The sequence below is a fragment of the Elaeis guineensis genome, chromosome 16 (genome assembly GCF_000442705.2).
Source record: "Elaeis guineensis isolate ETL-2024a chromosome 16, EG11, whole genome shotgun sequence".
NCBI lineage: Eukaryota > Viridiplantae > Streptophyta > Magnoliopsida > Arecales > Arecaceae > Elaeis > Elaeis guineensis.
Window position 1 is genome coordinate 27,914,461 of NC_026008.2, and position 14,637 is coordinate 27,929,097.

Below are 14,637 nucleotides of genomic sequence, written 5' to 3' on the forward strand. Positions count from 1 at the left end.
CATTGTGTGGGTTTATATCATAGTTGGAGAGTCCAACACCAAGTTGTAGTTCAATTTCTCATAACAAATCATGAATTAGAATTCCTAAAGCATTTTCAATTTGTAATTTCTACATCAACGACATTTCATTAACTTTTCAAAAATATTGCAATTCCTAATGGTTATCTTAACACAATAATGAAGAATGAATTTAACAATTCTTTCTTTTATTTTCCATGCTTAATCTAGTTTATATATGTGCATAAGAATTTAAGGAGAACAATGACTAAAATCTTTGCTCTTAATTCTAAAAAGATGTATGTCATATGCAATAATCATGTATTCCAATTCAAAGATTTTATCATATCAAAAAAATTCATAATTTTAGGTAATACATTATGCTTGACATAGAATATTTTTCTTGGGAAAAAAAGTTTCTAAAAAAGGCAAAGAGTTATTTACCTTGAGAACACGAAGTACAAATAAGTCCAATAATTTCAAAATCATCCACCTAGAACCTAATAATCCATTGTTCCAATATATAGAAAAGTGGAATAATTTTCTAAAATCCTCCAAGTTACCTAGCAATTTTCCTAACTTTAAGAAACCATTCGCTTACGTGAAATATGTATTCAGCTCTTTTAGTGGTATTGCACATAACAAAATACAACAGCATCAGTAGGCAATCCGGTCGCTGTGCGCATCCGATTCCTCGACCAAATCCGCGTGAGAGACTTTGTCAGACACCAGATGCCTTCCACAAATAATGGACAATACGAACGGTATACACAGTCTACAGAGTTTAGAGGAGAGATGGGCGTCCGTGAGGTAGAGATCTTGGGGCGGAAGCTCACCATACACGAGCGAGACGACACCAACGACCCGTCCACAGGGCGAGCCCTGACGGGCTCCTGGCTCTGGGAGTCGGCTCTCTACCTCGCCGAGTGGATGGCCAGCGAGGGCCGTGCCTACCTCGACCTGGCAGGGAGGACCGTCCTGGAGCTCGGCGCCGGCACCGGCCTACCGGGGCTCGCGACGGCGGTACTGGGCGCGGCACGGGTGGTTCTGACTGACGTGGCGCCGCTACTCCCGGGCCTGTGGGCCAACGTGGAGGCCAACGGGCTGGAGGGCCAAGTGGAGGTCCGCAAGCTGAGGTGGGGGGAGGAGGACGAGGAGGAGGTGGACGTGGTGGTGATGTCGGATGTGTTCTTTGATCCGGAGGAAATGGAGGAGCTCGGGAGGACGCTGAGGGGGGTGTGGGGGGAGGGAACGAGGGCGTGGGCAGCAAGCGAGGTGCGGGCCAGCGTGGGGGAGTGTTTGGAGGAGCTGGGGAGGGATGGGTTCGAGGTGGTGGAGCTCCCGGGAGAGATCCGGCCGCTGTTGAGGGCGCCGGGGGAGAGCTCGGTGTTCGCGGTGTTCCTCATCTCGCGCAAGGGGACTCGAGATGAATGAAGGGATCAAATTTTCTCCAAGTGGGCTTTCGGTGTAATGGGCCGTCAGTCTTTGTCGGCCCACTCCAGCTGTTTGGCCCACGACTGAAGTAGTGAGGATGGGCTCTGTAAAGACCAGATGGTTTGTTTTGACAATTTGAAATTAAAAAAGAAAAAAAAAATCGATAGCTTTGACGGTGTAGTTTTGCTTCGTGGATCATCCTGCGGAGCCAAGTATCTTAGTGTTTCAACTTAAGATATTATCAATTTTTTCTCAAGGCGTGTCTTTCTATTTAAAAAGTTTGGTGATGGGATTCTCACTCACTATAAGAATCTAGATTATTAGCGATGATTAGTTGTCATCATTAATAGTCCATATGTCGTCGCTAATAATTTCGCCGTTGCTAATTTCATCGTAACAGCCAATCTGAAAAAATCTGATCACTAAATACTCTTATTAGCGATGGAAATCCTATTCATCGCTAATAAGGTTATTAATTAGCAAAACACCATCGCTAATTATTTTTTAATTTTTAATTAAATTTTTAAAAAATTTTAAAAAAGATATTAACGATAGTATTTTTGTAGCTAATGCCGTCGCTAATAACTATTAGCGACCAATAATACCGTTGCTAGTACTGTCTCTAATTTTTTTAAAAATTTTAAATTAAATAAAAAAATTTAAAAAATATTAGTAACGATATTATCATCACTAATGCTGTTTGCTAATAATATTAATGGTGGTATTTTTCTTCGCTAATACCATCGCTAATAATTAATTTTATTTTTTTTTAAATTAATAATAATATTTTTTAAAATCTATTTTAATTAATCATAATGAATTATGGTTCCTAATATCTGTTATAATTAAAATCCAAAGATAATATGACAATCAAAAATTAAAAACTGATTATATTATATTAAAAATATAAATTATATAATTTTTTTTACAAGCAGTATCAAAAAAAATATAATACATCAAACAAAAAAATTAGGTCCGATCCTCATCGTCATCAGCCTCCTCCTCCTACTCCTTTTTAGCAGCTGATGGATGAAAGCCGGATGTTCCAAAATTTTGTAACAAAAAAATAAAACAATACTAGTAAGTTTCGATATGAAGGCGTATCTTTCGATACAGAGGTGTATCTTTCGATATACTCTTTCGATTCTCGAACAGATTATTTCTACACGTTCCATTCGATGATACGGAGCTATAGACATCCTGATCCATCGATTGAATGGTTAGATTGAATTTTTAGCTCCCAAATCTCCTTTGCGGACTCAAACTTAAATATATGAAGCTTCTAAATATAAAAATTTAAAACAAGTAAAAGGATTTAGTAATATAATTATCTAATGTGATGGTTGGGATGACGAGCCCAATCGATCATTAAACTATGGGTCCCGAAGAAGCTCCATAACCTTATCGCGGATAGCATCCAAAAGGCTCTGAGATTGCTGGCTCAAAAGCCTCTACACAATTGCCTTCATGTATGCATTGCTTCAGGTCTGGAATGTCGAGGCCTATGAGAATGCCAAAAGATATCAAGCTGGTGGAGGATCGATACTGTGGTCGAATCCTATTACTCGGCTCCTACTCACCCTCTCAGTAGTGCTGAGCCATCCCTCAAGGTCAAAGGAGGGCTAAGAAGACGGGTCATCACCGTACCTCTCAGTAATGTATGCTGCGTAACGCGTCTATACAATTTAGAAATACATTAGTTCTAATATAAAAATCAGATTCTGTAACAATTTAATTAATAAATAAAGTTTGAAGTTCTTACCGTGATCTATCACGACACAAAATCTATATAGTCACCAGTCCTCCTAGACTGGTGTGTGGTCCGCCACAACTACAGCTGGTCTGATAAACGACTCAGCTGGCATGTGTATAATAAGTAAATAATAAAATTAAATTAATTAAAGCATGCATATAAGAGTTTTTACAGTTCTAGTGAAGAGTTTTGGTATAAATTTCTTATCAGTCTATCAACCATAATATGTATGTCGATGGAGCCACCCATGTACCTGATCGGATCCTGCTGGACGGTCCGATTCTGTCAGACGCTCTACTGGCTACCAGTGTATCCTCGCTGCTCTACTGATCATAGAGGGCCTCCCATACATCTACCCGCATCTAGTGATCCCTGTAGGACTTCTAATCCGATGGTGATTGAGAATCGAAATACTTGATGGTAGACTATCGTAGGCTGTGTAGTCCATCTCGAAACCTACGTATGGCCACCTGCTTGAAGATCAGATGGCCAGCCTCCTCATTCTAAGGAGATAAGAATCGATAGTAGTCCTGCAAGTAGAAACAAGCGTGTATTAATAAATAGAATACAAACCTACCATGAATTATTAAATTAAATACCTTTGATTTACCTAGAACATCTCCCAGGCTGCATCACGTGCCCCCAACGGCCAACTAGAGAATGTGTCCACCGGCCCTGGCATTAATCACCAGATGATCCAAATAACCACATGAGGTACAGAGCACTATTTAAATGTGCTACAAAATTAATTTTGAACAATAAATGTTAGACTCTACAATGACTAAATTTTAAATATATTCGGTAAAGATATAGTACTTATGAGCGGCTCTGAATATGAATGAGCTCTCTATCCTCCGAACGAGTTGGAGATGCCACGAGCTGAGCTGGTCCTCTACCACACCTCTATGTCTGAGAGCCGATCACTATTGCATGTAACTGTGGGGTCACTGGTGATCTCCTATCATCTGAATCTGAGAGTATCAAGACATCATAAATAATGTTATATTAGATAATAAAGGATAAAATAACATAAAAGAGAATAATTAAAGTATTAAAGTTCACCATATGGCATGTGTGCTGTAGAATCATGTAAGCTGGCTGCATAAGAGCTCTCTCCTCCAAAGTTTCCTCCTCGATTGTGATGGCTCCAACCTCGAAAAGACATGATCTATAATCTTTGAAAATAAAAATAACTATGTATCATATTATATTAACTATATGGCAGAATAAAATAACTATATATTATTTTTATTTAACTGTATATCATGATACTTTAACTTTGTACCACGTTCATAAAAGTAACGTGCATAATTTATGACTAAAAAAAAATGAACAATATTAGTCAGAAATATAAATCAGAAAAAAGATACCTGTCTACATCAATAGGATACTTTTACCTAGATCTTGATGATGTACGATTTCAATTCCCTTTCGAGCATCCTAGTTTCTACAAGAAGTAGTTTTTCTTCGATGAAAGGCAATTTGTCACAAGTATTTATCATCCGATGGAGTTTGACTTCTATCTTTATAGTCATACAGACTAACACATTATCATGTACTACTGGATGAGAATCATTTTTTTGCTGATACATTGCAGATGCTAACTAATGATCTTACATAACATCTGATCTCTCTGATAAAGAATCTACATTGATTAACGGGTCTGGGGATAGGTCTGCTATAGTACGTCATCTACCACAGATCAAGGACAATGTTACTAGAGGCATCAAGTTGATCTAGTAAAAATAAATAGATATTTAGGCAAGTAGAGCCCCAATCCATGACTTCCTAGACTTATAGGATTCCAAGAAAATAACTATTTATGGGGGGTGTTTAAGGAAAGGCAAGTTTCAGTCCATAATATACCAGCAAGTTGCTACTCCAGGACTAATGACCTCCCAAAGAGAGAAAAAAAAATGTAGGACTCCGAACATATAGAAGAAGAAATCAGTTCTCATTGCATAAAATCTTCTATTGTCTTCGAAAATGGGAAGCAAAATCCATCGGCACCCATCAGGTTTTAGATATCATATAGGAACAAGAAAAAAGTCCATAAGAATCTGTAGAGCCATTCCCTTCAATATCCATTAATTAAATTTGAATCATCATCAGAAAAAATAAGAAGGCAACTATAAGAATATAGCAACCAAAATCCATCGGCACCCATCAGCTTTAAGACATCATATGGGATGAAGAAAAAGAGGCCAGTCCTTCAATATCCATTTAGTTTGGATCATCATTAGAAAAAATAAAAAGGCAAATATAAGAATATAGCAATTAAAACCCATAAGTTTCCATCAATTTTAAGACATCATATGGGAAGGAAAAAAAGAGGCAAGTCCCTTCAATATCTATTTAGTTTGGATCATTATCAGAAAAAATAAGAAGGCAACCATAAGAATATAGCCATTGAAAAATAAGGTATTACAAATTCTCTGCACCTTTAACCATGAGACAACAGTAGCCATCGCTAATGCCGTTGCTAATACTCATAATAGTAGGTGCGCTGGCACGGAGATGGAGCCACGGGGCAAGGGCTGTAGGGTCGGGGCCGTGGTCTGGGGGCGACGGGGTAGGGGTTGCATGGTCAGGCCAGTGGGGATGGGACCACGGGGAAGCCGGTGGGGCAAGGGCCACAGGGTCCAGTCGGTGGGATCGGGGCGGCCATGAACTAGGTGGGGTCGGGGCCACGGGCTCGGGGCCACGGTGTAGGAGGTGCCGGTGGGGTTGGAGTTGCTGCGAGCGAGGGGGGTCGAGGCGGCGGACTCGGGGTCACGACATAGGAGGCACCGACGTGGTCGCAGGTGAGGTGAGGTCGGGGCGACAGGCTCGAGGCCATGACGTAGGAGGCACCGGTGGGGTCGGAGTGACTGCAAGCGAGGTGGGGTTGGGGCAATAGGCTCGAGGCTGTGGTGTAGGAGGCACTGGCGAGGTCGGGGCAGTCGCGGGCAAGGTGAGGCTAGGGCAGCTGGCTCAGGGCCGTGGTATAGGAGGTGCTGGCGGAGTTGGGACAACCACGGGCAAGCCAGTGGGGTCGCGGTGGCCATGAGTGAGGTGAGGCTGAGGTGGCTGGCTCGAGGCCGTGGTGTAGGAGGCACCGACGGGGTCGGAGCGGCTGCAGTAGAGGTGGGGCCTGTTAGATGAGTACCTTAGAAGCCACTTATTGGCTGACATATTTTATAATTTCAGAATTTAACTTTGTACTTATCATATTTTTATTATTAATAAAAGATATTTTTATTTTCAATCATATTTATGTGTCCATGAATTGTCCTAGAAATTAATAAAGATGATTTTTGTATATTCTCAAAGTGTTGAGAATTTGAGATATACATTAATTAGTGGTCAATTTCTAAACACTCCCGATCAAAAGATCATCATGGAGGACTGTGATCAATCTATTTAAAGATCGATGCACGAATCATCTCCCTTCTAGGCAGATGAGTCTTGGATCTACAGTGTAGGGATATTAGGGTGAGAGTGCTGGTGGTTGTTAGAGAATAACTTGTACTGAGCGTGACCAATATAAGAAACCATTTGGATGTCTACTCACTCATCAGTGGTTGTCTCGATCTGCAGTGGTATGAGTGGTCCTTTGACCTACGATGTCATTATTTATTCGCAGTGAGGCTACTAAGTTTGACTATACGTTCTCTTGGTCCCTACCCATTCGGATCATTGCTGTGTATGTTGGCTATAGTAGGTTTAGGTTCACTGTTAGGAGTAGGATGCACCTAAATGGAATCGATCGATTTTGATAGAAAAGAAAAAATTTTATACGATTGTAAATTTTTTATCAAAACAAATGTAAATACTAAAAAAAGAGTTTTTACAGGATTCATAAATGAACTCGAGTCGAGTCAATCAGTATATGATTGACGATGGAGTCTGATGAGTTTTTCATGACCTCCGTCAAGTCGAGACTCATGATAGAAGGATTGAATCACACAATAACTGTACCTAAGAGTTTAAACTTTCATTCTATTGGATTGCCATTACATATTGCTAGGTGTCACTGGTAGATTATGAGACTCATCGGGCATCGTCTTAATGATCGATGACCTTCAAAGGGCAGAATTGAGATTATTTCAATCTATTAAAAGGAGTTTTGATGATATTGTAATGGAGATCATAATATATCTTACTACCAGATAGAATGAAACCCATGGGATCACACATTAAGGGATTTAATCTTGAATTAATCAATTGAGCTTATGAAGTTCTAATTGGTTTAGGATTTATTAAAATCTTATTGGATTTAAGAGAACCATGCTAGCACATTGTGAAACCAAATTCTTCTCTAGATTTGGATTTCTTATTAGATAAGGATTGGATCAAGTTTATAGCCTTGAACCTTAACTAGATTTATTTTGATTTGGATTTAGTGGTGCACCTATTTGAGGGTCCAAAAGGATTGGATCAAGTTAATGAGTTGGCAAACTAATCTCCTCATTTTCTCTCTTATTTTTTTCTTCTGCGACATGGAATAAGTGGAATGAAGAGAAGAGGCGCAAGCCTCCCTTTTTTAGAAAATCCAAGGGGCGCAAATCCCTTGGAGAGGGCGTGAGAAAGAGAGAGGGGCCTGCCCCCTCATTTGCCTGGGCATGGAAGAAGAGAGAGAGGAGCTACACCCCCTCTCTTGTGTGCAAAAACCCTAGAGGGGTGCCAAGAGTTGGTGCCCCAACTACTTGTCCCTTTTTGATTAGGGCGCCCACTCAACTTGCTTATTTTGATATGGGGCACCCCATCTAATTGCCAAAAGAGGTGAGGATCTTTCCAATTAGATCTAATTTTTTTGAAAAAAAATCAGATTAAAAAGATAAAAATTTTTATGAGATAAGGACTAGCCTTTTTAGATTAATTATAGATTGATTTGGAATCAAGAAAATATCTATATAAGAGATGGTCTCCTAGGGTTTTAAAATTAATTGAATTGAGAATTCAAATCACCACCCCTCTCTCCATCTCCAAGCCATCTTCTCTTCCTCCTTTCTTTCCCATGCCCAAGGGTTAGGCATCTCATCTTTCCACATGCTTGAATTGAGGGTGATTTGTTCTACAGTATAGAACAAGGAGAAAGACAGCAGTTCAAGCATTGAGATCGCAGTCAAATATCAAGAGTTGATCGAAAGTCCAAAAGGTTGAGATTCATCTTAGAGAAGATGGATCTATAACGAAAAAAAAAAAATTAAGATTGATCTCGATGGATACCTGTAGAGACCGGACATATGTGCGGCTTAGGAACCTTCAGATCTAGGATCATCGGTTGCGGTGTACTTCAATCCGCACAAGATATTGAGATCCGATCTTAATTTTTTTATTTTATTTTTTAGATTATATGTATGTCTTTAATCTAGGGCTCGAGTAGATATAGATTAGACCTATTGCATGTGGGGTTAAAGGATTTAACCTAGATTCGTTTTCGCTGTTACTTCTAAAAATTTTTAAAATCTATGCATTTAACCCTACCTGATTTTCTAACAGTGGTATCCGAGCCAAATTTTTGAGACATATATAATTTAATTTTTGGTTTAGATCTAAAACTTTAAACAATTTAAAATTGATGTTGTGCTGGTATAAGATTGTCCTGATATAGGGTTAACCCTCTATATTGAAAATGTTATCCTAGCACAAGATTGATCGATTTTAAAAACTATTTTCAAAATATTTAGATTAATTTTTAGATCTAAAAATAGATGTATATGATATATCTTTATTTATATTAGATTTAAAATTAAAATGATTAAAAGTTTGTATCGGACTGGTATAAGATTATCCTGATATAGGGTTTGCCCCCTATATTGAAAATATTGTCCTAATTTGATGCAAACCAATATTTTGAAAAATATTTTTAAAATATTTTAATTATTATTTTAGATCTAATTTTATATATATTTGATATGTGTAATTCTTATTTTAGATCTATAATTTAATATATATATATATATGATATATGTTTATATTTTAGATCTAAAACTTCATATATGTGATATATAACATTAGGTTTAGATCTGAAACTATTTCAAGATCATAAGCCACTAATGTATATAATAAAATATAATCTAAAATTTTTTTAGACACTAAAAATTATATTCTTGCATGTGGGTATGAATTGAACAAATTAGGTCCAGTAATCAAACTACAATTAGGATCAATTGATTAGATCAGGCTAGAACTCATTGTCGATTTTGAGCAGTTGATTGAACCTAATCAATTATTGGTTAGGATTAGGTCAAAAGAGCTCAAAGTCAAGTTTAGTTGTAGTTGGTTGCATTGATTCATATTTTGATGTGAATTGATTGATTCAAGATCAAATTTGGCTCAGTGGTTAGGGTTCGAGTTAATAGGTTAATCTGATCGATTTTAATTGACCAATTTGGTGTCCAAGGCAAGTATTTAGTTGGTGGTATTTAATTAGTTTTGTTATCTGACCTGACCAATTCGTTGGTGTCTAAGAAAAACAACGGAGGGACCCCCACTTATCTTAATTTATCTGACCATTTTGGAAGATTAAATTTGAATTAGGTTACTTATTGATTTGAGTTCACCCATACCGACTAGGTAGGTCAGACATATGAATGTGTTGACTGGAACTTGATCAGTTAGATATCAAATTTGATGACTTAAAAAAGATCTAAACCTAAATCTCCTCACTAAATATTAAATCTAGCGGTCTTCCACCATTGTAGAGATGTGGGTGTCTTCCTGACGTTGATCATTCTCGGCTGGTTACAGTAGTTCAATTGTATCGAAAAGGTATAACTACTCTATTGATATTAAATATCTTGGGGTAGAGATGGGGTTAGGCCCAATAACTATTAGGTGAGAGACCCAATGATGGTTTTGCGTCCGTTGATGAATGATGAATCTGACTTAACTAAGAAATGTGTCAATAACTATTAAGTGAGGCCACAGGACTTAGAGACCGAACCCACTGCATCTTGCTTAGTGAAGCAATGAACAAAGTGTTGTCCACTCATTGGTCTGTGCTCACCAATAACTGTTAGGTGAAGTGTGTATAGATCAGTAGGACCGCAGTATCCACTAGAAATTGATCGTGTATAGATTTTTATTTTTTCATCCGAGGAGTGTGGGAGATTCAAGAAAATAGTGAAAGTCTTGTTTGATTTTAAAAGTTTCTAAAATAAATATTTAATAAGTACAAACATCTAACTAAAAACTATTCTCTCGGTAGATAACCATGTCGAGTGCCAACCCTTTAGCCTGTATCCTTGACACAAATAGGTTGACTCGGACAAACTACAAAGACTAGCTCAGAAACTTGAGAATTGTTCTCAGTTTCAAAAAGCTAACTCATGTCCTAGATCAGGATGTACCTGTGTTACCAACTCGTCCATCTCCTGATCAATGAGCTATTGGATGTATGCCCTAGAAACCAATCTTGACTGACACATTTCATATCTCTAGGATATGATTTTGTACTTATTGGACAGTTATTTTACCATTCATATCTATATGTCCATGAATTATCCAAGAGATTAACAAGATGATGATATATATTCTCAAAGAGTTGAGAATTTGAGGTATATGTCATTGATGGTTGATTCCTAAATTGCTCATGGTCATAAGATCATCATGGAGATGGTGATTGATTCGGATAGACCAGTACACGGATCACTTCTTTCGGACAGATAGATCTCGAGTTTACAGTGTAGAGATACTGGAGCGAGAGTATAGGTGGTTGTTAGAGAATAACTAGCACTGAATGTGACCAACACGAGAAGTCACATGGATGTCTGCTCACTCGTTGGTGACTTTCTCGATGCTGCAGTTGTATGACTGATCTTTTGATCTAAAATGATACTACTGCTCGTAGTGAGGTTATTGAAGTTTGACTGACATATCAACATGGATCTCAAGGAGCTCTTGTAGTGGATGTTGGCAATAATTGATCCACTATAGGAGTGGGGTGTGCATCAAGATGGGATCTATTGACCCTAGCAGAAGGGAGTAGTCCTATGAGATTTAAGAGACTGAGTCCTTAAATCTATGGCCATAGTAGTGTGATTGATGAAAAAAAATTTTTATAGAATCACATATGGACTTAAGCTGATTGTATCTATCATATGACCGATGTTGAGGTTTGATGATTTATCCATAACCTGCCATCTAGTCGGGACTCACGATAGAGGGACTGAATCAGATATTAACTACACCTAGAGGTTCATTTCAGTTCTACTGGATTACCACTACATACTGCTAGATGTCACTAGTAGATTGTGAGAGCTCACTAAGATTGTTCTGGATCGACAATCTTTGTTAAGTTAGAGTGGAATTATTCTGATCCATTGAAAAGAGTTTCAATGATACGATGATAGAGATCATTATATGTCTTACTACCAGATAGAATTGAACCTATAAAGTCACACAACAAAGGGATTAGGTCTGGAATAAGTAATTGAGCTTATGAAGTGTCAATTGGGTTTAGAGAAATCTATTGGATTCATGGTAACCTTGCTAGCATATGGTTGGACCCAATTTCTCTTTCTGTTAGGATTACTTATTTGATAAGTTAATTTTAACTTAATTATCTGCTAATAATCTACATGAATAAGATTCATGAGACTTCAATTATTGGATGTCTAAGGTTATGAATCACATAAATCAAGGATACAAGTCCCTTATGAATCTCCTTGATAGTTATTATGGGGTGCCACCATGATTTGATCAATTTGGGCATGTCCATTGATTAGAGGGCCTTTTATTTTCATATGGGGAATCTCTTGGGTGTATTTTTGGGTGTTTAATTATGGGTGCAAGGGCTCCAATTATTGGCGCCTGTTGGGTATAAAATCCCCCCCCGGCCGAAGTTTGTAAAGGATCAATCTTTCCAGAGCTCTTCCGACTCCCGACCTTGTGCATGGCGCCTCTTCGAACCTCCTCGATCATCCGAACTTCTCCGATAGTGAACTTCTGCATTCATCCATCGGGCCACCCCGAAGGCACTCTGGGACTCACTGTCTGCCAACCTTCTACAGCAACCGACCCCTGAGTTTTTACCCCGAACTTCTCTCGGGCTTCGCCAGCATTCGAGCTTCCCCGACAATATGATTTCTACGATAACCAGACTCCACCTGAGTTTCTACAGCGGTCGACCACCCCCCGGATCCTAATCGAGCTCCCACGAGAGCCGAACTTCTACTATGAGCGGTCTACTCTGAGCTCCTACCGCAGGCTGGTTATCCCAGACGTCTACTGTAAGCAAATTTCATTCAAGCCTCTACTATGAACAAATTTCTTCCGAACTTCTATCATAGGTAGACTTTAGCCGAGCTACTCCGTAGCGAGTGGATTTTGGACGGACTACTACGATGAGACACCACTCCGAGCTTCCACAACAACTGGTCCTCGCCCAAGCTCCTACAATGGACGGTCCCCTCTCGACCTCTCGCGAGAACAGGATCCCGTCCGAACTTCTCTAGCGGATGGATTTCGGACGAGCTTCTATAATGGACGAGCTCCAGTAGCTGGGTCCCTGCGATAGCCGATCACCTCCGATGTCTACCGAGCCTCCCCCACGCTATCCGAAGTCCATCGCCGACCGACCTCCTACCAGGCTCCCCATAAAATCAGATTTTTCTAGCGGACGATCTTCGGATGAGCCTCCACATCAGATAAATCTCAGACGGACTTCCCCAGACTCCGCTAACAGAAAATCTCCATCCGAGCTCCTACGACAGGCGGCTCCCGCCTGAAACGTCAGCGACCTCAGAACATCCGAGCCTCTCCCAGAACGATGATGTGAAGAGCCATTCTACTTCATCAGGCATCCCAGCCGAGTTTCAACCGACGGATTCGAACTCTCTGACAAGCCACGACAAGAGCCGCCACCCTGCTCCACTCTCGATAATGGATTCCATGTAGCTCCACCACTCTCTGGCAAGTCACGATAACAGACACCACTCCACCCCCCGCAACAAGCTCCACGTGGCCCTGAACGACCCCTGACACCACTACTCTCCGTAACAAACTCCATGCGGTCCTGAACGGTCCACTACCAGACGGTTACAGACGTCGCTGTCGATCAGTTGTGCCCTCCATCTATAAATAAGGATCCCCAGATATGTTCTTCTCTAAGCTCAAAAACTCTATCTTGAAATTCTGCCTAAATTTTTGCTCGAGCACTCCATTTCTGTTGAAGCAGAGTACTGACTTGAGCGTCGGAGGGTCTTGCCGGAGCAAGCCCAATTCCGATTTAGACTTTCTTTTCAGGTCCCGACGGTGGCCGCGGTCATCCCAGCTCTAGGTTCTCCGACTTCGACAGAATTCTGCACCAACAGAATTGGCGCTAGAAGAAGGGCACTGTGCCTTCACGGTACCCTTGTTCTTAAAGGAGTGCTCAACGGGACCGATTCCGATCATCTTCTCCGACATCCTCTTCTCCTTCCTCTACTAGATCTTCACCCGATGCCTCCCTGCAAAGCATCCATCAGGCGATCCATGACCTCCGCGGCCAGATCTCAAGCTCCGGCCTCACCTCCGATTTTCCAGGCCCCTCCCCCTCCTCCGATAATAGTGGTCGACAGATCCATCCGACGCTGGCCTAAAGGTAGGGAGAATCGGTCGAGGACCCTACCACGACCGACACCGTCAAGGATGGAAGAACAACCTGAAAATCGGCCTCCAATCGGGATCGTCTGCACCATCTCTGGAGAGCCCCGAAAGGAAGTGGCCAGCGGATCGACCGGACCACCCAAGCGGTAAAGGACTGAAGGACCCATAACCTTTACTGAAGAAGACGCCCGAGAGGTCCAGTTCCCCCACAATGATGCGATTGTAGTTTCTTTAAATATTGCTGATTATGATATACGCCGCATTCTTGTTGATAGTGGAAGCTCGGCTGATATTTTATTTTACGACGTCTTTTCAAAAATGTCCATCCCTGACGGTCGTTTGGGGCCGATTGGCTCCCCTTTAGTAGGGTTTACCGACGATACTATCCTGGTGGAGGGAGTAATAACTTTGACTGTAGTTGCAGGTCGATATCCAAGACAATCCAGGGCTCTGGTGGATTTCCTAGTGGTGAGGGCGTGGTCAGCCTACAACGCAATCCTCAGCCGACATGACCTCAATGCCCTCCGGGCTATGGTGTCAACCTACCATCTGAAATTGAAATTCTCTACTAACCAAGGGGTCGGAGAAGTCAAGGGAGATCAAGCCCTGGCAAGGCACTGCTACAATATAGCCCTGCAAAGAAGTGGTCAGCCTGACCCTTGTCCGGTTGATGGATTAGACACCCGCGACAACCTGACAGAAGAACGGGGCGGGCCAATGGAAGATCTTGTCTCAATTCCTTTGAATGATGGGAACGAGGAACACATGGTGAAGATCGGCTCCAACTTGGAGAAAGAGGTGCTGACGCAGCTTATCAATTTTCTGTGAAAGAATGTGGACGTTTTTGCTTAGATTCCGACGGACATGCCAGGGATCGA

The 14,637-nt window shown here is 40.7% G+C and overlaps 1 protein-coding gene across 1 annotated transcript; it reads left to right on the plus strand.

Moving 5' to 3' along the window:
- Positions 1–789: 789 nt before the first annotated feature.
- LOC140854382 (uncharacterized) lies at positions 790–1,603 on the plus strand. Its single transcript, XM_073250313.1, has one exon. It carries the CDS (start codon positions 793–795, stop codon positions 1,429–1,431), a length of 639 nt encoding a protein of 212 aa, XP_073106414.1. The 5' UTR covers positions 790–792; the 3' UTR covers positions 1,432–1,603.
- Positions 1,604–14,637: the final 13,034 nt, after the last annotated feature.